Below are 26,545 nucleotides of genomic sequence, written 5' to 3' on the forward strand. Positions count from 1 at the left end.
TCACCTGTTGGAGCATGCCAGGGTGGGTGTGTTCTTAAGGCCTGTTCAGCAGACCCATGAGTGCTAACTCATTTCTGGGAAGGGAGCTCAGGAAAGATCCTGTCTTTGCCCAAGTGCAAGTCTATTTTGACATCAAGAGAGCAGATATTAGTTGGCACTGGAAGTCAGAAGAAAAAGACAGCAGAAGCTCTTGGGGAATGCAATGCCTCTTGGGGACATGATAAGGAATCAACAGCATCACCTGGAAGCTCTTCAGAAATGCAGAATCTTGAAGATCCGTGACCTGCTAGAGCAGAACCTGCATTTTGATTAGGTTCCCAGGAGATCAGAAGTTTAAGTAGTACTATTTTTCAGCACTGGTTTTCCAACTTGGTGCTTGATCCCAGGACACCAGTATCATGACCTGAGCAGAAGGCAGATGCTTAACAGACTAAGCCACCTAGGTGCACCCCCCTCCCCCGAGAGCTTTAACAATACTGATGCTTGGATCCTACTCTCAGAGATTCTAGTTAAATTGGACTAGAGTGCAGTCCAGGGATTGACTTGTTGTCATTTAACTTCCTAGGTGATGCTAATATACTGCTAAGCTTTCGAAGCACTGCTTTACAAGTGCATAAATTTGGTGTCAGATTCCTCCTTCCAAAGGATCAGCCCAGGCTTTCTAAGGCCATGTGATCAAAGCTTGATGGCTTAAGACACGTAGAGAATGGCAGGAGACCCAGGTTCCAAAGCTAAGTCTGCCACTGTGTGATCTTGGTCCAGTTTCCTCAACTCCCTGAGCCTCAAGTATCCTCCTATGTAAAATGGGAATGATGACGACTCCATAGGAAGTTTCTAAGAGTTAGAGCTAATGGATGCAAAGCAGATGCTCCCTACTGGCGGGCCATAATTGTTATCATGGGCAGCATTTATTATGACTGATGAGAGTGGCCGAGAGTGCCAGGCGCAGGGCTGCTTCAAACAACTCTGCATGTTTTATAGGCTCCCTGGGATCTGGCAGGCTGAGACTGTGAGGGTGGAGACCCACTTTCCCTGACTCCTGGCAGGATGGCCAGTGAGCAGTGCTGATGGTGGCTTCCCAGGAAGTGGGGGGACCTTTGGGAAACTTAAATTCTCCTTGTATATTTAATATCTTTAACATAAAATTGCTTTTAAAACTTCATTTCTGTGAACATCCTTCAATGTCAATTAAACATGTCTACGGCATCTCTTTCCCTCCCTCCCTCCCTTTCTGAACAGTTGTGGAATATTCCACTGTACAGATGTGCCATAGTATTTCCCTCTGAGGCATTATTTTGTTCCTATTAAAAACATTGCCATAATAAATAAATAACCTTCCACATACTTGTTTTGAGACATCTTGCCCAGTTCTTTTCTTAGGATAAATTTCTGGAAATGGAATTGCATAGTCAATGAGCATTTTTGGAGATTCTGACACATATATTTTAATTGCACAATGGTTGGAGATTGAAGCATACATGATACCCTGTCTTTGGTGCAATTTGCCTTGAGACACAAAATGTGGTCATTCTGTAAATGTTCCATGTGTATTTTCTCTAACTATTGGGTGCTGTGCTCTGCGCATTCATTAAGTCAAGCTTTTTATTTCTGTTATTCAAGTCCTCTAGACCGTTGGTGATGTTTTGCAAGCTTGAGCCATGAGTTATGGAGGATGGTCTCTCACTAAGATTGTGGTCTTGTTAAACTGATCTTATTATCTGCTTTACATAGTTGGAAGCTATGTAATTTGGTGCATACAGATAGAATTGTATGTTCCTGGTGAATTGTTCCTTTCATCTTTATGTTTTGGATCTCTTTATCCTTCAATAATACTTTTTCTTTAAAGTTTGATAATAACACAACTCCATCAATTTTCTTGATAGTATTTGTCTGTTCTCTCTTTTTCCCATCTCTTTTAGGGATTTGGATCTCAATATATTTAGGTATCTTCTGTAAAAATATATAGCTGCATTCTATTTCTTTACCAAACTGACAACCTGTCATTTAACTGGTGACTGCAGTCCCTACCACTATTTATTATGATTTCTGGTATATGTGGACCTATGTCTTCATTTTATTTTGTGTCTTCTATTTTTTTAATTTAAATTCAATAGCCAACTTACAGTACATCATTAATTTCAGATGTAGTGTTCAATAATGTATCAGTTGCATATAACACCCAGTGCTTATTACATTACGTGCCCTCCTTAATGTCTATCACCCAATGTGTCTTCTATTTTTTGTTTGCTTTTTTTTTCTCCTTTGCTTTCTTCTATTAGATTGAATTGTAAAATTTCTTCATTTTCCTCTCTACTGGCTTGGCAATTAAGACATTCCTATTCTCTTAGAGGTTACCCTACAAGTTTTAAAAATTAGGCTTAAGTTAATAACACCTAAATTAATTAATATTTCAGAATGTACATGAACTTCAGACCATCCTACCTCCAATCCCTGCTCCATGCCTGGCAGGAGGGCCACTGAGCAGTGCTGATGGTGGCTTTCCAAGAAGTGGGGGGGACAGTATAGTTCCAATGTTTTAGTTCCTACTTTTTATACCCTCCAGTCATCCTTATTGTTATTGTTTTTTAAAAATTTATTTATTAATGAGAGATACAGAGAGAGAGAGAGAGAGAGAGAGAGAGAGAGAGAGGCAGAGACACAGGCAGAGGGAGAAGCAGGCTCCGTGCAGGGGCCTGACATGGGACTCGATCCTGGGGCTCCAGGATCAGGCCCTGGGCTGAAGGCAGGCGCTAAACCACTGAGCCACCCGGGCCGCCCATTGTTATTGTTTTCACAGTTAATGTTTGCTTAGCTTTACCCACATGCTTACTATTCCTTTCAGGTTCTTCTCAATACTGCTTCTGCTATCATTTTACTTTCTTCTAAAGTACAAATTTTTGTTATTGTTTCAGAGAGACAATTTGTGTGTGGTGGACTCTTGGTCTTTACTTACTATCCTTTGTAAATGGTAGGACAATCCACTGTTTTCTCCAAGAACTTTGAAATGATTATTCCACTGTCTTCTGGATTTGGTTGGAGCTACTGTGGAGTTTCCCATCTATGCAACAGTTGTTCCTTAGTAGGCAACCTTTCTTGTTTTGGTTGCTGTATGTTATCTTTGCTTTTGATGTTCACCATGTCTAGATATTTTATTTATCCTGTGAAGGACTTATTGTAATTCCATAATCTGAGGGTTCATTTCTTTGATCAATTCTTACCCATTCTTTTCTTAAACATTCTTTTGTCTGCATTCTCTTATTTTTTTTTTCCTTTGGAACTCCTATCAGCTCTATGCTTGACCTTCTCATTTTGACTCCATGTCTCTGAACCTTGATTTCAGATTTTCTATCTCTTAATCTCTTTACATTCTGGGCAACTTCCTTAGATCTATAATTATATTAATTTAATTTTCCCTAGCTATATGAATGTGCTATTTGATTTATACATTGAGATTTTAATCCCAGTGACTATATTTTCCATTTCTAGAAATTCAATTTGGTTCTTTTCCAAAGCTGTTTTATTCTTTAATGTTTAATTCCTTCTTTTTAAAAAAGATTTTATTTATTTATTTATTTGAGATAGAGATAGTAACAGAGATAGGAAGAGACAGCTCAAGAGGGGAGGAGAGGGAGAAGTGGGCTCCCCACTGAGCAGGGAGCCTAACGTAGTGATCCATCCCAGGACCCTGAGATCATGACCTGAGCCGAAGGCAGATGCTTAACCAACTGAGCCACCCAGTTGCCCTGTTTAATTCTTTCTTTTATGTCTTTAGTTATTACGAACATTCTTATTTTATAATCTGTATTAGACAGTTTATCATAAGACATTCCTAAGAGGATAAGCCTCTGTATGTGTGTATGCGTGTCTGTCGGTCTGCTGACTCTTCCTCATAGTGGACTATTTCCTTGTGTGCTTTGTAATTTGGAGAACAGACTTGGCCTGGGTTAAAAGTGTGTCTTCCCAGAGAAGTTTTGTGTTTGCTTCTTGCAGTGGCCCCAAGATATCACAGGGTCACATTATCTTTTATTTTAGGCACAGGTTGCAGAAATACTCAGCTATAAATTTGAACTCCAAATCTATATAAGGCCAAATTTACAGTCATAAGCTTCCAAAGGTTCCTTTTCTCCTCATCTTCAGCCCCAGCCAAGACTGACAAGCTTCCTTCTTTATCATTTCCCAGTTTTGGTGCCAGGAGTTTTTTCTGATTCACCATTCTACTGAACTAGGGTTTTATATTCCCATGGTTACTCAGTTCCAACCCTTACCCACACTGTCTAAAGACCTGCCTTGTCTCTACACGTTCACTAAAATCCAAATCCCCAGATTACCCAAATCAGCAATATCACCTGCTCCCAACCCCTACCAGGGCAACTACAGAACCCTTTCACATGTTTACTGCTATGGTTTTTAAGTTCCTCTTTGTTTCTGGCACTAGGGGATTTTTGTTACTTTCTCATGAGCTTTGATATGCATTTCAGAATATCTGCTATATTTTTAGTTGTTTCCTAGTGGAGGACTTTTCAGGTTTTTTGGTCCACAATGTTAGGAACAGAAGTTGCATTTGCTTTCTAGATGATGAGCTAAAAGTCAAATCTATTCATCTTCTCTTTTATGGAAATGGTCTTTAATGACATGCTTCGAAAGGTTTTTCCCATACCGAGATTATTTTCCCATGCTTATTTTTGTGCTTTTGTTTTTTTTACATTTAACATTTAAACCACTGAGAATATATTAACTTCAAGACAATCAAAACCTTTCACAGTAGTAATAAAGCTATCCAAATGAAACAAAATAGAGCTATACTCCAACTACATGACCTATTACTAACAATAGAACCCCAAGTTTAACACAGCTTCAATCACAACTCAATGATCCAGGGAAGCCACCACTGCTCTTTATCACTTTGATTTGCTGCACAGAGCAACTCAGTGGTCACATTCCAATAAAAACACATTCAACTGCAATCCTACATAACCACCATCTGAAGACCACCCAACACACCAGGTACAATAATGCTTGAGACACCTACAGACTATACGAGAGCTTTCCCTCTGTTTGCATATAGAAGGAAAGAAAGTAGAATTATAGCAAAATGGACTCACGTTTACAAAAAAAAATTGAATAGACTTTGAGATAACTATCTAGAATTCTAGTTAGGAGAAGTGATAAAGGAAGAAAATCCTCAGGCTCCATAGTGTAAGAGACCTACCTGCCTGGGGGGCTACCTGTGCCGCTGAGACTGAGATAGGGCTGGCTCTGAAGCAAGAGAAAGCTTGGACTGAATGGCCCTCTCCTCCATCCCACCTCAGTGAAGATCCTGGGAGCTCCTTTCAGAGGCTACTGGGCTCTTGGCCAACCTGACCTGGGATCCCCTGGAGAAAGGCTATCTGTGTTTAGCTGGGCAGAGCCAGTAGGGCCCTGTCTCTCAGAGTCAGGAAACAGTAGTTACATGCCCACCTCTGCCACCATTATGTTACCTCTTGAGCCTCAGTTCCCCACCTTTAGAATAAAGAGGTAGGACCTGATCTGATCTCACGGAAAAAAAACCCATCAGAATCAGAACCCAGACATTCTGACTTCCAGGGGAAGTCTCTTTAATAACAGCGCCAGTGATAATAACCACAGACCGCAGCTATCATTTATTTTGAGTGCTTACTGTTTATCAAACTCTGAGCCAAGCACATTATACACATTATCTTATTCAATCCTCATTAGCTTCCTATGGGCTTGATATTGTCATACTAATTTTACATTTATTAAATTAAACAAATACTTATTGTGCCAATGACTGAGACTAAGTAATTTGCTTCAGGTCACATAATTAGAGCTGAGTCAGAATTCAAATCTGGCTCTGCCTGATTGACTCACTGCATCCAACTATCCATCCATCCATCCATCCATCCATCCATCCATCCACTCTGTCCTTCCCCCTTCTCTCTATCCATCCATCCTTCCCCTGAGAGAACTGCTGCTTATTGCATTCATTCTCCTCCTCCATTACTAATCGCCATATCTCACATCCCGGTGCATTTCAAGTTCACCCTCAACTCACTTTTGTTTTCTAACCTCTGGGCATCTTTATCCCCAACTCCTCACTCCCAGCTACATCTCTCAGCTCCTTAAAACCTGATCCTGACACTTCCTATTCCAAGATGTCTTCCACGGTGACTCCCACCTTTAGAAGACCCTTTTGTGCTCTGAATGTCCCCTCACCATCCATGAAGGCTGTGCCAGCTGGCCAAGGGCTCTTCACACCAGGATGCCCATTTGAGAGTCGGCTGGTGGCAGCCCTTACCAGGTTTCCGACCTGCAGCATCTCCTCAAACTCAGCTGTCATGTTGTAGTGCTCCAGTGCCATGAAGAGCGTGTTAAGCACGATGCACATGGTGATGGTGAGGTCGGCGAACGGGTCCATGACCATGAACTTCACTCTCTGCTTGATGGACATCCACAGCGGGCAGCACTCCCAGATCAGGTAGCGCTGGGCGAAGCGGTTCCAGCATGGTGGACACTTGCGGTGAGACTCTTCCAACTCTGGGGTGGGGGTGGGGCAGCCAGTGAGCTGGTTTGTTTTTGTGGACTCACATATAATTTGGTATCCCAGAAAAGACATATGAATTAGCTGGGGAGAGGTCAGGGCTGCTACATGACAGGGGGACAGTGAGAGGGACAGGAAAGCTTAAAGGAAGATGTGGCTTATGTCGCAGCCCCTGCCTCTGGAAATCTGCTAGGGGAGGGCCACAGGGACAGGAGGTCGGGATGGATGTTCCTTAAGACAACAGTCTCACACAGACATGGGGCCACCCAGCAAGAGACAGGCTGAAAAGGACAAGACAACATCTGACACAGGCAAGTTCAGCTCTAAGGACAACCAAAACAAGAAGAACAGACGTGGGCATCTGGGACATGCTGGACAGATGGTGGTGCCTGGAACAGGCCAGAAAAGATGTGAACACATATGGGACAGGAGGGAACAAGATGGGGGGGTGGTGTCAAGTTCAGACTGGGACGGTTGGGGGTCACCTGGGGCGGTACTGGCCAGGAGAGATGTAGGATGCCTGGAATAGCCTGTGGTAGACAGGGAATGACTGGGAATAGGCTAGAATTGGCAGGTCTGGGCCAGGATGGTCTCAGGAAGGCATGGTGTTGCTTGGGAGTGGACAGGATGAGATAAGGGAGCACCCAGGACAGGCCGGGACAGCTGTGGGGATGTTTGGAAGAAACACAGATAGGGTTCCTGAGGGTAACATGGACTGGAAAGTCTGGGCCTGCTCTGGGGATGTCTGAGGCAAGCCCAGCAGCTGGTGGGGGGCAGAGGGGAGGAGAGGCTCAGGTCAGGCTATGTGGGAGAGGGGCCTCAGGCAGGAATGGGGGCGTGTGGATGACAGCAGGGGTGCTGACCTTCCAGTGCACTGGTGAGGACGCTGACTGCGCTGAGGGCCCGCTGTCGCTCTCCTGGCTCCTCGAAGCCATCCACACATGGAGCCTGTGGGGTCAGCATCTGGGGCCTGCCTGGCTCCTCCGACGGTGTGGTCTGGGTGCAACCAGGAGATATGCATGAGGGCACAGGGGTCCTGTTGAACCTGGGGCAGCTGTTGGGCCTGGGACAGAGGTCCCAGACTCAGGTTGGGAAGACCCACGGGGAGATAGGATGCGGGTCTTGACAGGGCCCAGATGCTGGGTTTCTCGGTTCCCAACTCCCCCCCTGTTAGTAACATCCCCCATCCCTCTTGCCAATCATTTTCTCCATCCTCCTTTCTTCAACATCTCTTGTCAGTGGTAATTCTTGAGTGTGGACAGGAAACTACATGTACCAAGTTCTATCAACCAGATGCTGTCAGTATACATTAGTACATGTAAAAACAATCTGGGAGTCTTAATTGACCACAAGCTCCCTAGAGTCGACAGCATAAAGAAACATAAGGGAAAAAAATCTACCCGGCTCTACGGTGACATTAATAGAAGCATAAAGCACAATGCTTAGACATGGCTAGTGGGAGCATCTGTGGAGGCAGTTTGGCTCTATCTACCAAGAAAATGTTAAATTGGCTCTGCAATTCCTCATCTAGCAATCTAACTTCATAAATAATTATACACGTGCACCAAAAATACATATGCAATGATGCTCATTATTGCAGTGTTGTTCCTAATACCGTAAAGACAAGACCAATCAATAGAATACTAAAATCAATTATGGATACAATCTGACCCTGGTCCCTGATACAGTCAGTAAAGAGTGAGAGGCAGTTCCTTGTGCGTTCCCATGGGAGCACCTCACAGACAAACAGTTTGATGAAAAAAAAAAAAAACAAAAAGATCAAGAAGATACACACGGAATCATTAAAGTGAGTATATCTGGGGAATGGGATTGTGGGGCGAGGTCTTCTTTTACTCATACACTCCTGTACCATGGGATTTTTTTGTCCATGTGCTGGCATCATTTTTGTAAGCAAAAGAGCCAGATCTGCAGACAGAGATGTGGTGTGCCCGACAGAGGGAGATGGCAGTAGGAATTCTCGAAGCTTACTCAGAGCCCCGCCTCCCAGGACGTGTTAGCAGGGTCCTATGTGACCACAGTGCAAGAGCCTGAGCTGGGGCTGTGCAAGGCATAGGGCTGTTCAGCATGCAAGCATAAGGCTCTAGAATCTCTGTTGATCAGAAGGAAGAGGGGCCTAGGCTACCCAGGGCAACAGAGTCAGGGCCAGGGGTGGTCATCAAAGTGATCTGAGCTCAAGCTAAAGTCAACCTTTGCAACTGGTGGGACTGCCCTAAAATGATGCCTAGCGAGGGAGTGAGCTCCTGGTCACAGAAGTATGCAAGCAGAGGCACCTGAGAGGGCTGATGGGGCTGCCAGTAACAGTAGTACCTGAAGTCCGAGGCAACCACAAACCTGGCCAGCTTAACTCACAAATGTGTCTTAACTTTGCCGGCTTCTCTTCTCTTCCTCAACTACCTGTGATAGTCTGAGTTAGCACTTTAGCAAATGTTTACTCATTCGTCTCCCACTGTGGGGGATGCACCCTTCCCTGTCCCACAAATGACACACTGGCCCTGGCCACTGGAATGTGAGTGGACATGATGTGAACAACAGCTCCTTCGGTCTATGAAAATAGTTTCCTCAGGTAGCTGCCTCCTGTCCAGCCTGAGCCTCAGCACAGAGACACATGGAACAGCCCTGAGCCTGACCCACAGTGTGGAGCCAAGCCAGGGTGCAGCCTGAAACAGAGCTGCCCAGCCAGGCCCCACCTAGAGCAGCCAAGCCATGGTTATCCTGATGATAAGTCAGCACGAGAATAAAGGCTTACTGTTAGCCACTGATCTTGGGGGTAGTTTGTTACACAGCATTACGTAGCAACCACTGACTGATACATCACCATAGCACAAGCTATTATCTCTTCTCCCTTCTCTACACAGTAGAAAGGGGCTCACCCCCCTTTTTTAAAAAAATATTTTATTTATTTTTATTTATTCATGAGAGACACAGAGAGAGGCAGAGACACAGGCAGAGGGAGAAGCAGGCTCCATGCAGGGAGTCCAATGTAGGACTCGATCCCAGGACTCCGGGAACATGCCCTGAACCAAAGGCAGACGCTCAACCACTGAGCCACCCAGGTGCCCTCCGAAAGGGGTTCCCTTAAAAGGTAAATCAGGTCATGATAATCCTCTCCTCCCCTCACCCCATGCTTTCCATCTTACTCAGACTAAATTCAAACTCTTCTATTGGCTACAAAGCAGTACAGTCCAAATCCTAACTCATCAACTGTACCCCTTCTTGCTGTTTCCATCACACCTGACCCTGTCTGGCTCCCTCATGCCTCGAACACGTCAAGCCTCCTGTTCTTCTGGGCTGTTGTACTTGCTGTTCCCTCTGTCTACAACACGCTTCTTCCACATCTTTGTGGCTGGCTTCCTAAAATCATCTGCTTGTCCATTTTAATGTCGTCTCCAGAGGCAGGACTTCCTGAGTATTCTAAGAGCCATCCCCAACCCTCACCCTAGCAGCATGCTGTCTCATGACCCTTATTGCTAACCTGGAAATATCGACCAGTTTGCCATCTGTCTTCCTGACTACAGAGTAAACTCTGCGAGGTCAGAGCTCTTGACTGCTCTGCTCACCACTATATCCCTGGAGCCTCCAACTCAATGCAGCAGGCTGGCACTGGGCAAATGTTGGTTACGTGGATAATTGCTCAGAAATCAGAAGGCGTGGGTTAAGTTCTAGGCCTGCGTCTAACTTGCTTAATGACCAGAGGATAGGTGGACGCTAGTCTAACATGTGGAGGAGGAAGAATGGTCATTCCCCACCCCCTCTGGTCTTCTGGGCCAGGCGCTCTCATATAGACGGTGGACAAAGGAAAGCTTCACCCTCTACTCTCTCAACTGGGATAAATTAAATATGAGCTGTCTGTTGGGCTGGCCCTTCTCCTTTCTTGTCTTGGTTGAGCACCCACTATGGGCTCCACACTGTACTCGGCCTTCAGATTGCAAACTGGGCAGACAGGTACCCAGTGGAGGCAGAGAAGGCATTCCCAGGGGCCGAATGCCTGCTAATCTCTTTAACTTTACAATGTCTCCATCTTGGTCTGCTAGGTAATTCCCTTAACTTTGCAAATAAGCCCCTTGGCCTGCTAATCCCTTTGAGGTTACAAATGGGCCCCACAGAAGTGAGAAAGGGTAAAGTCAGAGTTCCTGGTAATGAAGTGTTTGAACTTGCATTCCTCCTGACATGTGCAGCACAATGAGATGATTTTCTCCCTAATGAGATTAGGAAATTCTATTAGTGTTCTGGGCTGCCGACCTGATTCCACAAGGCTAAGCCTCCAGGGCTGGATGAGCAGGGGGGCCCAGGCTACCGGGGTTTGCTGTTTCTGAAAGGCCAGACATCCCACCCTCCAGGTGAGGGCTCAGGCCCCTCCAGGCCCGCCCGACACTGTGGTCTGCCCCCAGGTGCTCCCAGGACCATCTCCCTGACTCTGCTCCAGAAGAGTGTGAGGGCCCTGGGCACACTGCAGTGTGCCCCAGGAGTCTTTACTCCTCCTGCCTCAATAATAGAGCTAACAGATAATAATAGTAATCACTCGAACATGAGGCAAGGACTGGTCTAATCACCGGACATATTTTTAACCCTTTTAGTCCTCAGCAGAAGCTGCTGATGTGGATACAAATTTTATTTACACTTAACCCATGAGGAAATTGAGGCATAGAGCAACTCCTTAACCTGCGCCAAGTCCTGTAGCCAGAGCCAGGGTCTGAGCTGGAGCAGAACAGACCATTTGGCTGTAAGCCATTTCTCTTCAGCCCCACCTCCACCTTCCTGATCAAGGCTCCCTGTCTTGTCCTAGCTTCCTCAGAAAGTCTCCCCTCCTGTGTCTCCTGCAGGTTCTGGGGTATAAGCCACACCTTTGCCCTTTCTCCAGGTGGGTGGCCCTGGGGGTAATGTTAGGGGCAGCAGTCAGCAAGGACACTCCAGGGCTGCTGGGCAGTCATGTCTGTCATGGGCTCAGTTGACTGAGTGATCAGAGCTCTGGTTGGCCTTTCATGCTCTGGTCCATCCCTCTGCTACCTTTTTTTTTTTAAAGGATTTTATTCATCTATTCATGACAGAGAGAGAGAGAGAGAGAGAGAGAGAGAGAGAGAGAAAGAGAGACAGAGACAGAGAGAGAGAGAGAGAGAGAGATAAAGAGGCAGAGATACAGGCAGAGGGAGAAGCAGGCTCCATGCAAGGAGCCTGACTCAGGACTTGATCTCGGGTCTCCAGGATCAGGCCCTGGGCTGAAGGCGGTGCTAAACCGCTGAGCCACCTGGGCTGCCCCCTCTGCTACCTTTTTGATGGTAACTCCAACTCCTTTTGACTTTGTTCTCTGAGTTCCGGGCATTCTGACCTCATGGCATTTCCTTCAATATGCTGGGCACATTCCTGCCTCAGGGCCTTTGCACTGGCTGCTCTCTAGGCCTGGAACATGCTTCCCTCAGATGATATAATGATGGTATATTATTATAACATTATCACAGCATCAACATACTCATAACATCCTGATTGCTGGACCCATATGAGACCATTCATCCTCACAACAATCTGAGATGGGTGTTTTCAATTCATTTTACAGATGATAGGCACAAACAGAAAGAAACTTGCCCATGGCCATCCAGCTGGTAAGCTATGAGCTAGAATTCAAACTCAGTTTGTGTCTGGAATCTGGGTGTTCAATCATCCCCCAGAGTTTCAGAAAGCAGCCTGGCTCCCACCCCTGCCTCTGGTTGGTCTTCGTTTCAATGCCTCCTAAGGAGTACGGGATCCCGCTCCCCCATGCTTACTTTTGCCCTCCCACAGCACTTACTACTTGGGCTAATGTTTACCAGTTTGTAAAGTACTGAAGTATTTAAGGCTTGATGAATAATTGTTGCTCAGAACCCTGTGAGTATCCCCTTGCCACTCTGGTCCCTTTCCCAGAACCCCCTGCTCTGCCCAGGATCCAGCAACCCTATGGGTTAACACCTGACACACACAGGGCCTTCAGGACTCCGGTCCTGTGCCACCATGGCATCTCGGTGCCAGGGCTTTATTGGTTACTAAATATTTAACTGTTAGTCCTATCACTCAATGTTATACACCATATACACATATATGTCTATTTTTCTTTTTTCTTTTTCTTTTTTTTTTTTTTTTTGCCTGCCTGCCCCCATTAGCATGGAAGCTCTATGAGGGCAGAAATTTTTTTGCCACGCATATTCATCCAGAGTCCAGCATACATCAGGTACTCAGTAAATACTAAGTGAATCTGGGAGACCAGATCTGCCCTGGGGCTGCATCACGGGGCTGCCTCACCGTGTCTGGGGGGCGATCCAGTATCACAGGACGGAGGAGGTGGCTCCCTGGGGAGGTGGCCTCCAGATCACCTGCCCCCAGCAAGGAGACCACCCCGTTGCAGTCCACGGTGCTGTTCCTTTTACCATTGAGGGCGGGAGCCGAGATCCCTGGACTGAGCTGTCCCTGGGCACTAGGCTGGCGCAGAGGCCAGGGCACCAGCAGGGACGTGCGGTGGCTCTCGCTGTCTCCCGCTGTACTGTTTTCATCATCTGCAAAATCTGTCTCCGAGCCCAGGTCTCGCCTGCGAAAGGTGAAGATGCTCCCACGGCTGGAGCGTGGCTTCACGGAGGTCCTGCTGAGGCCATGTGTGCTGCTCAGGCGATTCTGGGGATACAGGGAGAAGGCACACCACCAAGCCAGCTCTTTATGTGCTCCCAGCCTATCCCCTGTGATGTTCTCAGAGACTGAGAGGTTGTCTCAGAGCAATGAGAGTTTTTTTGTTGTTGTTGTTTTGTTTTTTTAAAGCAGGCTCTGTGCCCAGCAGGGCTTGAACTCATGACCCTGAGATCTAGACCTGAGCTGAGATCAAGAGTTGGATACTTAACTGATGGAGCCACCCAGGCTTCTGCTGGCCACTCGGGAACTGGGGGTGCTGAGCCAGGGTGTGTTCAGAGGAGGAGGTATAGAGGGGATATAGTTGGTCCTGCATCATCTGGGATCTCTGCTCACTTAAAGCTTGTGCCTTTGGGGCTTTGAGATCCAAGTTTACCTGGGCCTGAAGCTGTGGCTGTGGCTGGGCAGGAGATGAAGGAGGCACGAAAGCTTCTGGTGGTGCAAACAGGCCTGGCCTGAGCAGGACCTGGGGCCATCAGCCATGTACTTGACTCAAATGGGTATGTCTTTGGGTGCCTACCAATCTACACCACAGGGTAACCTCTGGTTCTAGCCCCAGCCCCAATGCTGCCCAGCCACAGGTCTGCCCAAACCTCCTCCACTCCAAGAATGGTCATGGGAAACACGGAGGGCTGGAAGGGGGCTCAAGGATAGTCTCCTTGGGGAGCAACCACGGGGGGCTGCACCAGGGGCCCAACTAATGGGCTTTTGATGCCAGACCCACACTGAAAGGGTCAGAGCCACGGCCGGGGATTACCATTGTTCTGGGACCATCCTCTGAGTCGGACTTGGGGAACCTGTCATCCCCACACTCCTCTGTCCCCGAAGACATTCGTTTTCTCCTCTTGCTTCTTCTCTCATGGGTGGTTACTGGGGCCAAAGGGGACATCTCCAAGGAGCTGCGGGACACAGTGTCCACACCCCTGATGGTGAGGGCCTGGAAAAGGTGGAAGAGGGGTGTTTTGGTTATTGAGACTTTGTGCAGCCTCAGGCTAAGGCAGGCCAAGCAACTCTCAGTATCTCCATTTCCCCATCAGGAAGTAGACTTGCACACTTAACCCCAGACCAGAGTATCGTGGAGAGATGAGCTCAAACAGACCCAGCATGTTTTGAAAAGAATCAAAGTCCAGGGAAGAGGAGAGAAGTGGCTGATGTGGGCAGCTCTAGGAAGAGGGGAGTGTGAGGGACAGTTGAGGTGGGAGGATGTTGGTGAGCAGAGGAAGCAACAGAATTAGAGGGCAGGACATCTTCTAGAAGGTTCAGTTGGCCAAAACTGGTGATGGGGGAGGTAGCGTGGGGCAATGAGAAGAAAGTGAATGCCTACATGGCTTCTAATAGCTTGGTCTGTAGTTAGCCTGCAGTACCTGTGTGTGGAGCGATGGGTAACCAGGGCAGCACTGCCAGGGCTTATTTTCCGAGCTGGGTCAGGCCTCCAACCTTGGACCTTCCTCACCAAGCTTCCAGAAGACATCCCTTGACTAGGGTAAACTCAGTCCATGGACATGTGGTTCTCTTTTATCCAGCATGCATTAGGTTCCTTTACACAGGAGCTACCACCTTTACCTAGCAGCCACCATTTTTACCCAGCTGGCACTGTTTTCTCTGAGAAGACACCATGGTCATAGGGAACACTTTCCTCAGTAGGCACCACACTCACAGCACCCACTTGCACCCAGTGAGACTTTTACCTACTAGGTGCCTCATGAACAGGCACTGTCCTTAACCAGGTACCAAATTTTCACCTAGCAGACACTACATTCACATGAAATACTTTAACCCAGTGGACGCCAGCATCGCTCAACAGTAACTGTCTTTTATCCAGTAGATGCCACACTTGAAGGCACCAGCTTTTCCCAGCATGCATCACATCCGCAGACACCTGCTTTACCCGGAATGCATCATACCCACAGACACCTGCTCTACCTGGCATGCATCACATCTGCAGACACTAGCTTTACCCAGCATGCACCATGCTTATAGGCACCAGCTTTATTCAGCAGGCACCATGCCCACAGGCACCAGGTTTGCCTAGCAAGTAGAAGGTTAATAGGTATCAACTGTACCCAGCAGGACCTGCCTTTTATCTATAGATGCCACACTTACAGATAGCAGCTTTACCCAGCAGGCACCAGCTTTACCCAGCATGTACCAGGTTTGTAGGCACCAGCGTTACGAAGCAGGTGTCATCCCCATAGGCACCAGCTTTGCCCAGCAGGCACCAGGTTCATAGGCACCCAGAATCAGGTGAGGACTTGCTTTGGAGGCTCCTTGGCTGCATGCTCACTCACCTCATGCTCTTTCTTGAGCATCTCCATGGCCTCCTGGAAGCGCTTTTCCTTCTCCTCTGTCTCAGCAATGGTGGCTTGGTTTTGTTCCTCGTAGGCCATGGCAACCACAGCCAGGATCAGGTTCACCAGGTAGAAGGAGCCCAGGAAGATGACAAGCATGAAGAAGATCATATAGATCTTCCCTGCAGACCTCAGGGTCTGGGGGAGTAAGGCAACAGAGGTTATCTTCACTGGGGCCCTTTCTGGGTCATGGTCATGGTCTTAGAATTTCAAGTTGTCCAGTCAGGCTACGCCAAGAATTCAAATGGCCACAGCTTGGGGAGGAGTAGAGCATATCCTGCCTATAGAGGTAAGTATTCTAACCCATAGAGAAGAATGACCTACATGCAGAGGATAGTGTCCCATCCATGGAGGGAGGCAGAATGTTCCAGTCAACAGAGTAAATGTTGCATGCATAGAGGCAACTATTCCATCATATAGGGCAGAGAAATGTCCTACTCACAGAGCACAGTGAGCCCCATACAGAGGGAAGGGTACCTGGTTACCAGCAAGAAGTTTCTTTGCTTGCTGTGTCCCCATTCCTCAGATGCAAGGGTTCCTGTCCCTTATTCCTTGAGCCTCCCCAGCTCTTGCCAGTGGAGAAGCTGCTGGGGCCTCTAGCTAATCACCTGTGCATCCTGGTCCCTAGTCAGTTCCTGGTGTTCCTCCCGCCCATGCACCCATGTACCTGCTGGTAGAGGCGCTCCCAGCAGTCCTGTGTCATTAGGCGGAAGAGCGCAAGGAAGGCCCAGGCAAAGGAGTCAAAGCTGGTGTAGCCGTGGTCAGGGTTCTCCCCTGCCTTTAGGCACCGGTAACCCTCGGGACATGTCCTGCAGTCAGACACACAGACTCTGTCCCCTGCCGTGAAGGGCCCACCCCCTAAGATGCTCCCTGGGCCTGACTCATCTCCCTGGGCGGCCCAACAGGTGCCCCACTGCTTCATGAGGCTGACTTTCACAAACTTAGTGCCACACGGTTGGTCCTGCTGCCGTGACTTTCCACGCTGTGCCTCCGGCCTGGAACATGGGTTTCACCTTGTCTCTCCCCATCTGTATCAGCTAGGCCTGAATCCAGCTCCCTTCTGCCCACATGATACACCATCCCCGCTGTGACATGAGTCGCCTCTCCCCTCACAGAGGAAGTGCCAAAGGCCTGGCTCACAGTGATTTCCTCTGGCTGCTTACCCCACAGGGAGATGGGCACAGAGTAGGCATGCAGTGGGGGGTGGGGGGGAGGGCAGTGAGGCTTGGCTGAATAGCATGAGGCTGAACAGCACGGAGCCTGGGGCAAATGCCAGCCTGTGGGGCGGATGGATGGACAGGCTGTGATTCTGGGGTGGACAGGCTGGGGTCTGGCCACACCTGGAGGATGTGCCCCTTTATGTGACCACGCACACAGGCATAGTGAGGGGGACTGATGACTCACAGAGCTGGATGGGATAGCCTCTCTCCCAAAGAGAGACTGCTGGGCTGGATTCACGAGTGGGGGAGATGGAGGGTGGGGGTGGGGTACTCAGCAAGTGGGAGGTGCAGCTTCTGTGCCTTGTTAATGTCCTAAGACCTTCCAGACAAATCTCTTTGGCTACAGGAAGGGCTGGAATTTCATACTGAGAGATGTGGGACTGCAGCCCCACAGAGTACCAGGGGACTCCCTCCTCCCCTGCCACCCTCACCTCACCTCACCTCACCCCTACCCGGTGAGGTGGCCCTGGGGGCTGGGCACCACATACCCGGCATCAGAACTGTTCCCACACAGTAACACATCGGAGGTGCCATTCTTCAGCAAGTAGTTTCCTGAAAGGGGAATGACCGATGCTGAAGAGCATGTGTGGCCCAGACTCCTGGGGTTCCCACTTTGTGCCCAGGACTCTGGTGGGGGTAGACACCTGAGGAACAACACCAGTTGCTTCCCTGGCCTGCCTCCTGCTCCCCCCTAGATGTTCAGCTGCCAGTGTCCCCCACACTCACAAAAGACTCAGGGAGTCCCCATAGGGAGCTTCTGTCCCCTGCCCCGAGGAGGACTCAGGAGGATAGCTGGGGTGAAGAGAGGCCCTGACCCAGGAGGCAGGGGTCTGGGCAGAGGCCCAGCTCAGCTACTGAGTCACTGCCTGGTCTCGGCAGGCTACCGCCCGGCTCCATCTGCACCACTTCTCTGTGCCTAAGGTGGTACAAGTGATACCTGCTACTGTCACCATGGCGTGATGCTGCTGCAGTATGTTCAGACGGGGCTGGGGCTGCGCCAGATGCCATATGGGACACATAGTCCTGTCCTCTCCTCCGGCCAGCGGTCAGGCCCCATTACTTAACACTACTCGCCTTAGTTTTAGGCAGCAGTTCTCAAACTGTGGTCCCCACCCCGCGAGAGCAGACAACTGGGACCTGGTTAGAAATGTAACCTCCTGAGTACCACCCCAGATCTGCTGACTTGGGAACTCTGGCCGTGCTGCCCAGCCACAGTATGTGCTTCCTGGAGCCCTGCTGGTACACATGAAAGTTTTGGAACCGCTGCTGTTTGGCCACAGCTGAGCCATAAGCAAATTGAGTCATTGAGCTTCAGTCCGTTTCTTTTTCCAAAGCGGACTGCTGGTGTAGCGAAGAGGCCCTAACTTCAGAATGTCCCTTGGGGCCTTCAATCTGCACTTGCACCAGTGTCTACCTTTGAACCAGACTGATGGTCTTGGTTAAGAGAGGTGCTGGCCATTGGCCTGGAACATTGAAAGCCACGTATCACTGAAATGGCAGGAGGGGCTCATGTGACTTTGTACAATCTCCCGGCTTGTTCCAACCCTCTCTTGAGGTTCTGTGGGGCACATGTATGGAATTAACGTCTTGGCAAGGAATTCTGAAGTTGGCTGAGACATCCCATGCCAAGCAGGTGGGACCTCCACTCTAAAGGCTCACAAACTACCCCAGCTCCATGTCCCACCCTTTCTCTGGCTAATGCTCCTCTCTGGATAGGTAGGCCAGTCTTCTTTCCCTTCTCAATTCTCTGGGGTCAGTCCCCCCTTCACCCTCAGCACCTGCTGTCCCTCGTCAGCCTCTCCAGCTAACTTCCTCCTTCCTGCTCTTCAAGTGTCTGGTCATCGAGTCCAAGAACTCACGAGGGCAGGCCCAAAGTCCTCACCCCTCCTGTCCTCTCCTGGAGTTCCAAAGGGCAGGGGCTGGGATCCCGGAGCATACCTTGGGGTTTCTGGGGGACCAAGTACAGCTTGACCAGCCATGGGGGAAGGTCTACCCTCTGGTAAGGCCTGTGTGGCCTCACAAAGCCCGACCCGGGCCCGCAGAGTAAGCCTGCACCTGAGTCGCTGAGGTAGTGGTCCAGTGACTCCCAGACCAGGCCATCAGCCTCCACAGAGCCGTTGGTGTCGTTGAGCGCCGTGAAGTTGCGGACACACTTGTGTCTCAGGTTACCCATAAAGAGCTGCAGGCCGATGAGGGCAAAGACACTGAGACAGAAGACGGTGAGGACCATCACGTCGGCCAGCTTCTTCACAGACTGGATCAGAGCCCCCACGATGGTCTTCAGACCTGGGGAAGGCAAGAATGAGCAGGGGTGTCACCCACAGGCTCTGTGCTCCTCATTCCACTGGGTGGGGGGCCAGGCCTGAGGGGGTGCTGGGCCAGATGGGCAATCATGAAGCAGGGGCAAGAGAAGGAGGCCTCCATTTCCTCTGCTACTGAGATTCTGTCCTGCCCCACCCCCCCACCAGGGTGGAAGTCCAGTCTGGCCATGTATTTTCAGGAGGACCCAGTCCTCTTTGCTCTCCACTAGCCACATATATTAAATGGTTGTGGGAAATGCTGGTTTCTTGAGGAAAAAAAACACTCAAAGTCTGTCCCCATCCGGCTGGTCCCTAGGTATACCTTTAAATATAATCTGCAGAAGGGACACAGGTCCAGGCCCATTCCAGGGCAATGGACAGGGCCGTGATCCTTGAGATGGAGAGGCACAGGTCATTCTTGGTAGAGGAATGGGGTGTGTGCTTGGGTGATGGGGGGCTATCAGGAGGCCTGGCAAGGTCATGGTGGGTAATGTCCTAAGGGGTTTGTTCTGGCTAGGATCCCACCTTTGGGAAGGCTTCAAGGGCAGGGGAGGGGTTGACTTACTTTGCATTTTCCTCCTCTGCCCTGTCCTTCCAGGACCCATCCCCTTCCATCCCATTCCCCAAAGCCAAGAGGCCGTGATGTGTTAGTTGCATGGCCCAGCTCCCTGCAGAAGCCAGCACCACACAGCAAAGTGACAGAAAAGCATGTGTAGACACCTTTGGTCTGACACCGAACTATTGTCCTATGACAAGTTCGAGCAGAGCATCGGGAGCGAGGGGGCTTCTCTGCCAGCAGCAGAGCCCGGCCTCTTGCCCCCACTCCCCAGCCCCCAGGCTCAAAGCGGCCAGATCTCAGATTAAGCTCCATCCATCCATCCATCCATCGTCCAGCTGGTTAATGTGTTAGGAGCACCTGTGGTGGCCGTGCCCACAGCTGCCATGCCCATGACCTCAAGACAGGGAGGCAGCGATGGGCAAACATGGGAGCAGGGGAGGAAGTCCTCCCACTGTGCCACTAGCGCTGCTCCCTGCCCACAGCTCAGAGGCACTCAGCGTGCTCTGTGGAAATTGTCCTGACAGATGTTGGCAACTGCCCCAGGCAGGTGTGGGCCTTGCAGGGAATGGGCCTGGAGTGGTGGTGGTAGTAGGATTCCCATTTGGTAGCCCAGCACACCTCAGCTCTAGCAGAGCTTCTAGGACCCCTCAGAGAGCACACTCCGGTTCTGCTTACCGGGCCTGGAGACCCTGCCCATAATGTATGTGGCAGGGAGCCCAGGGCAGGAGGTGATGGGCAGCATACACTGCCTCAACTGTTAGTCTAAAGGATCTTTGGACTAGAGCATCCAGTTCAAGGCCCAGCAAAGCACCTCCTGGTCTGTGGACATAGCATCCAGCGGGGGGAAATAAGCTGGTGAGCATAGATCCAGTCCTTTAAATATTTCTCATATTGATGACAGAGTTCACTTCTGACAAGAATGAGTCCAATGAAGTAACAGGATTCTTTCTGAAAATACCCAAGAAGGGAAAGGTCCCTGGCATCAACTGGGACACTCTCCTGCCACTGAAGGTCTAACAAGCTGGCCAAAGAGCCCTTGGAAACCAACCCCTCTGATTTCATTTCCATCTTGCGGGAGAGGAGACTGAGGTCTGGAGAAGGCCGAGGCTCTCTGAGCCTCAGCCCAGGGGACACCTCCTCCAGAGAGATTTCCATAATGCCGACCACAGCATTGTTCTAATGACCACTTTCAGGGTCTGTTTTTTGCTTTCTCACTGGGTTGCTGGCAGCTTTGAAGAGGTCCAATGTGCCCGGGCTTAGGTTGGCAGGCTTCCTGCATTACTCCAGGACTGAGAGATATTTCCCTTTGCTAGCCTTTCTTACAAAACAGACTGGAACATGCCTTTTCTCAACTGCTATGGCCAGTGTGCTTCTCTAATCTTGTGGGTGTATGATGTGAGGTTGTCCCCGGGATCCTAGAGGACAGACCCTGAGCTTCTAAGCATGTATGTGTGCACCCAGGCCAATGACGACACTCGTCTCCATGGAGGTGACTGTGCACTGTGGGCACGGTGCCCACTTGCTACTGGCTCTTAGTGGGGGGTCTGGGCCACTGGAGAGCATGGGGACAAGTGGCCCTGTGCACATCCTATGGGGTTCAGAGGTCAGGAGGAACAGTCTGAGGCTCAGCTTGAACGTAGCATAAGGGGGGGTGTAGTCTTATTAGATAATTAACACCACCAAGGGAGAGTCTGAACACCTCCAAGGAGCTCAGAGCAGGGCCCATGCCTTCCCCGGGCAGCAAGAGCTACATGGAGATCAAGGGGCCAGGACCTAGGGCTTTCCAAATCAGGAATGGATGCCACCATCTGCTTTAGTTAATTCTTCCCTCAGCTCTGACACCTCCTCAGATCTGTGGCATACAACCTGTCTCCAGCTGCCTTCTTAAAAGAAGTGCCATCTCCAATTCTGAGTGTGGCTGCATTCAGAAAAAGGCCCTGGAAGAAACTTCTGGGCACTGCCCTGTGGGCCATGAAATCATCATAAGCCTTTTGAGAACTTTTCTGGATGGATGGGGTAGACCGGCTTTCTAGAGAGGCCATCCGGGCTTAGAATTCCCGGGTGCAATTGCCAACATCTGTCAAGGAGAATTGCTTCCTGAGGCTACCATGCACGGTTTGCTATACCTCTACCGCACCATGCAGCGAGGGCTGGTAGACGCCAAGGCCCGATGACACCTGTCCGCAGAATACACTCTGTTTCACAAAAGGAGGCGGTGGCGGTGGCGGCTGTGCCTTTGTCACCAAGAGGGGACACAATGCAGGGACTAGGCATTCAGCCCTGAGTTTTCCCTTTTTATTGTGTGTGTGTGTCTGTGTGTGCGCGCGCGCGTGTGGTTTGCTTCAAACCCAGTTCTTTGGTTTCCTTATTGGAGGATGATGCTTCTGGCTGAAGCAATCCACACGCAAGCTTTTCGCTATTCAAAGCACTGAGCTCAGTTTGGGAAGGACATCATTATCTTGGGAAGAATCTGGGTTCGATACAGGCCCTGCCATGGGAGCCATGTGCCCCCCCAGCCACTGTGAGGGCGGGCTTTGCTTGGGGGGGGGCATCCCGAATCATCTCGGGAAGCTCTGAGGGGCCAGCCACGTCCGCCACCGCCGCCGGATCCCCGCCACCAAGCTCTGGGGAAGGTATTCTGGTGACAGGCACATTCGGAGGGGCCTTCCCCAGGGTCGCCTCAGGCCCGGGGGGCTGGGAAGGCCTGCGTGTGTCCCTCCAGCCTTGGCGTTTAACCTGATTTTCACCTGAAATGACTGATATAGTTTTCAGGGCCCGGAGGACTCGGAAGGTACGTAAGGCTGACACATTGCCCAGGTCCACAAATTCTGTTGTGTATCTGTAACAGGGGAAAGTCACACACGGGACAGTGACGACACGCCAGCAGGAGACACACGGTGGGGGAGGGGAGGAGGGGAGACAGAGAGAGAGTCACTTGTAGCTGAGATCCGAGAGGCGAGTCCGGGCATCTTACCTGGGATAACCGAAATAGTTTTTAGAGCTCTCAGGACCCTGAAAGTTCGAAGAGCCGACAAATTGCCTAGTTTTATATTTTCTGATACATACCTGCAGAATCAAACCACAGTTATTGGGAATCGTAAAGGAGCACCTTGGCCTGCCCGCCCCGCCCCCTCCCCCTCCCCCTCTCCCTCGGGCAGGGGCTGCTGCGGATGCCCAGGCCTCCCGGGTGTCTGCTTCCTCCTCTCCACCCTCCTGACACCAGGCCCTTGTGAGATGACCTAGGGACGTCTACACAGGAGGCCTCCACACGGGAGGCGGCTCTCTTGGTGACGGTCCTGCGAATAACCGGTGCTCTGCCTTCTTGTCTATGCCCTGCGGGATGGTGACATGAAACCACACGGCGGGGACTATGGCTGGAGACACAGCAAGGTGAATAGGGAAATGGTCTTCCAAGATGTCAGGCTGGGTGACAGTGATGCCGAGGCGGGGTTCCGGTCCTAGCTTTGCTCTGTATCATCCATCAGTCGTCTGCGATCAGCTTGTGCCCAGCTACCCCAACTACCCCAATCTGTGGAGCCTTAAGGCCTGGTTGAGACCATCACGGAGGCATAGCTGGGTCTCTGGGGGCCCAGTCCCCCTCAGTCTCATCCCAAGACCTCCAGAGACCCCCAAGGATGGCCTTGAGTCTTCACAAGAGGAGTGACCTCAGGAGGGAGGTCTCAGCAGGGTTGAGTGGGAGAGACGTTCCATCCTACAAAACGGACAGTCATCCGCCTGTGGTCTTCACAGGCACAGGAGGAAGGCGTCGGATTCTGGGGGGCAGGCTGCCGCCTGAGCAGAGTGTGAGGACATGCATGAATGGGCCATGTGACCAGAATGTCTAAGAGCTGGGTGGACGGTGTGTGACCAGGACCATCGGGACAGTGGCAAGTGACTTGTGATATTTAACCAAAGATTTCACATCCAGGATGTCTGACATTTAAGCGAAGGCGTCTGATGTTTAACAAAGGACAGTGGACTCAGGATGTCTGATTTTTTAACCAAGTGTGTCTGACCTGGTCTCTGAGTGACATCAGACCCAGGATGGCAAACCAGCGGGGCTGGGTAAGTGTCATGGGTGGGTGGATAGTGCAGCCGGACTCACTCTGCCAGTCAGTCTGGACCCCCAGGCCCTTCTACTTTGCTCAGAGCTTCTGAATCTGCTTTTAAGCTGTGGGTCCCGCAGGGAAGAACTTGTAGGCTATGTCAAGGGACTCAATGTCCTGGAGGGAGCTGGGTCCTGCCTGGTCCGGCTCTGACACTGGGCTGACACCAACTTCCTCTATGTCCACTCATAGGGCCCTTCCATCTTCATGGGGCCCTGTGGTCCATGCCTGCTCCCTCCTCACTCGCCACATCCCTTCAGAGATGAGAAATTAGCAGACACATCCTCAGAACTTTTCTTCTGGCTACACCAGATTCTTTTTGTGTGATTTCCATTCCTTCCTCTGGACTCACTTCAGCTTGTAAACTCCCAATGAAGAGTACAAGTCACCTCCCTTATTCTGGCCCATATACACCTATTAATTTGGTCCAAGCTCCCTCTCTGCTTTTAATGGCTATTCCATTCTCTGTGATGACTCAGATCCTCAAATTTCTGTCCCACATTCTTCTCAGGTTTCACTTTCCATCCTTTATGGTGCTGCCACAAGACTGTCAGGTTTAGCTCAGAACACTGCTGATGTTGCCATCACATGCAAGCTATGGGTCCAGCCTGCTGGTGGCTCTGGGCCCCATTTCCTGCTGCCGGACAAATAAGCATGGCCTGTGACACCAGTCTCTTCTGGTCACAGGGAGTGAGCAGAGCATTGTGCAGATTGGAGGGAACCGGCTGTCCTTCCTTCTCCCCTCTTGTCCCTCACAGACCCTGTCTGCCCCCTCCCATCTCCAGTGAAGTCCTGCATGTCTGCAGCTCGGATCCTGTGTCTCTGCCTGTCCTACTGTAGAACCCGCCTTCCCACACCCCCAGGCTTGCCCTCCATTCATGGTCCGCCTCCTCAGCAGCTGGTGCTAAGCACAGAGAAGCCAAGATCCCAAGTGTGTGCTCGCAGCAGGCTTGTGAGGCTGGCTGAGTGGCTGAGAACAGGAGTGGGGCTGGTGGTAGGGTGTTTGTGAGGTCAGGACACGTGTGGGAGGGCAGTCCTGACAAGTAGGAAGTCTCGAAGGTGAGACACAGGGCTGGGCGAGTGCTCTGCATGTCTGTGCCATGGGGGCTGCTGCCCTTTTTACTTGGTTCAGAACCTTTGGCCTGGCTGCTTCCCATGTGGGGGCCCTAGAGCCCCAGTAAGGCCTTTCTCAGGGCCCTGGGATGTGTCCTAAGAGACCCTGTATCTGGGAAAGGGCCAGCTGCAGCAGGGGCCAGGCTGGGGCTCAAGCTCTGCCCCTGTCAGGCTGGCAAAACGTTCCTCCGAGCCATTCTGCTCCTTCTGCTCTGGCCAAGCTACTGTGTAGGGGCAGACGGCTGGGTTGGCGGATCACAGGCCTGACACAGAAAGAGCAGAGGCCGGTAAGTGAGCCTCATCTAGCACCCCGGCCCGAGGGCAGGGAGAAGCCCCCTTGGAAGCTGAGGAACCCAGAGGCAGGAGATCCCGGCCTTCCTCCTGCTCTGCCCCCATCTTCCTGCGCAGCTCTCCTGCGGCATCACAAGGCCCCTTCTGGGCTGCTGGGCAGGGGTAGAGCCCACCCTCTCCTGGCTGCCTTCCCTCCCTTCCCCTCTAGGTTCAGTTTCCATAACAACCCCTGGAGGTGGGAGGCCGTGCTAACTGGCAGGTAATGCCCAGCCGGGAGGGGCCCCAGGAAGAACTCTGGCGAGAGGGTTGCCTGGCAGGCCTCCTGGCAACCCCGACCCTCCCACCATCTCTACACTGAGTGGGGGGGGGGTCAGGTGGAAACATCAGCCCTGGGGTGCCTCTGGAGCAAGGAGACCTGTTCTAGTTCCGACGCGACTGCTGATTCATTCCCTAATTGTGGGCGAGCCTCAGTTCTCCATCTGTAAAATGGAGGAGGGGGAGTTTCAGTGAATGGACGGTTTCTGCCACCCCAGTCTCCTTCGATGATTCTAGGAGTCCCCTCCCCATTATCGAGCCATTCTGACCATAGCAGGATGCTTTCCACTGCATTACCAGGGCAGCCGTTTTTTTGTCCTAAGGCAGGGCCACCACCAATCAGAGCTGCCAGGCCAACCCAGCCCAGAGCAGAAACTTGATGTTCCAGTGGGTCCATGCAGCCCCAGGGGAAGTGGGTTGCCAGTTTCTGTGAGACACCCAGGACTTGGAAATAGTCTGCTGGCCTCTGAGTCTGTTCTGCTTTGTTACCCCTGGTTCTCGTACAGAGTGAAGGCAGGCAAGCCTTGCTGAGGAAGGCACACCTGCTCTGTGATTCCAAGCGGAAGAAGCGGTTCCCCGTGGGATCCCGTGGGGATTGAGACAGAGATTCTCTCATGGGACAAGACAGCAGGACTCACTGAAGGCCTGAGGTCACACAGAGCATCTCCCAGAGGCATGGGCCGAAGACAGGCCAATCCTGGCTCCTACTATTAGGCAGGGGACCCAGGGCCTGGGGGTATCGCTGCTGTGACACAGTCCTGCTCAGGCTCTGGAATGGGAAGATAGGAAAGACACAGACCCCGGACACGCCTCCCTACTCTGTGGTCTCAGCTGATGATCTTACCACGGAGAAAATTGAAGCAATCAGGAGAGAAATTCTCCTCTCTCATTATCGACTCTACCAACCCACTCGAAATTCTGCCTTCGGTGCTCTTAAGGCCAGTGCTCCACCTGGGCCCGTGATTCCCAGCCCTCAGACCAGCTCAAGGGCTTTGCTCCTGCAACCCGCCCCCTCCATCATCGGGCTTCTCTTCTCTCCTGGATCGTGCCCACCCCCTTACAAAGACACCTCCCGTCTTTAGAAGTGCTCCC

At 50.8% G+C, this 26,545-nt stretch overlaps 1 protein-coding gene across 4 annotated transcripts in view; it reads right to left on the reverse strand.

Annotated features, from left to right (window-relative positions):
• The window catches only part of SCN5A (sodium voltage-gated channel alpha subunit 5), a 95,097-nt gene that overhangs the window by 38,733 nt on the left and 29,819 nt on the right, over positions 1-26,545 (reverse strand). For 2 of the 4 annotated variants that reach the window (XM_055321550.1, XM_055321547.1), the window contains exons 6-14: positions 22,376-22,467; positions 18,825-19,055; positions 17,258-17,321; positions 16,217-16,358; positions 15,490-15,687; positions 13,959-14,138; positions 12,827-13,192; positions 7,402-7,534; positions 6,296-6,534 (exon numbers count right to left, since the gene is read on the reverse strand). In XM_055321550.1, the coding sequence (XP_055177525.1) occupies positions 6,296-6,534; positions 7,402-7,534; positions 12,827-13,192; positions 13,959-14,138; positions 15,490-15,687; positions 16,217-16,358; positions 17,258-17,321; positions 18,825-19,055; positions 22,376-22,467 (1,645 nt within the window). Of the gene's footprint in view, positions 1-6,295; positions 6,535-7,401; positions 7,535-12,826; positions 13,193-13,958; positions 14,139-15,489; positions 15,688-16,216; positions 16,359-17,257; positions 17,322-18,824; positions 19,056-22,375; positions 22,468-22,602; positions 22,695-26,545 lie in introns of all 4 variants that reach the window. The other 2 variants (XM_055321551.1, XM_055321548.1) reach the window with 1 other exon arrangement.

Source organism: Nyctereutes procyonoides, unplaced genomic scaffold (assembly GCF_905146905.1).
Source record: "Nyctereutes procyonoides isolate TBG_1078 unplaced genomic scaffold, NYPRO_anot_genome, whole genome shotgun sequence".
Taxonomy (NCBI): domain Eukaryota; kingdom Metazoa; phylum Chordata; class Mammalia; order Carnivora; family Canidae; genus Nyctereutes; species Nyctereutes procyonoides.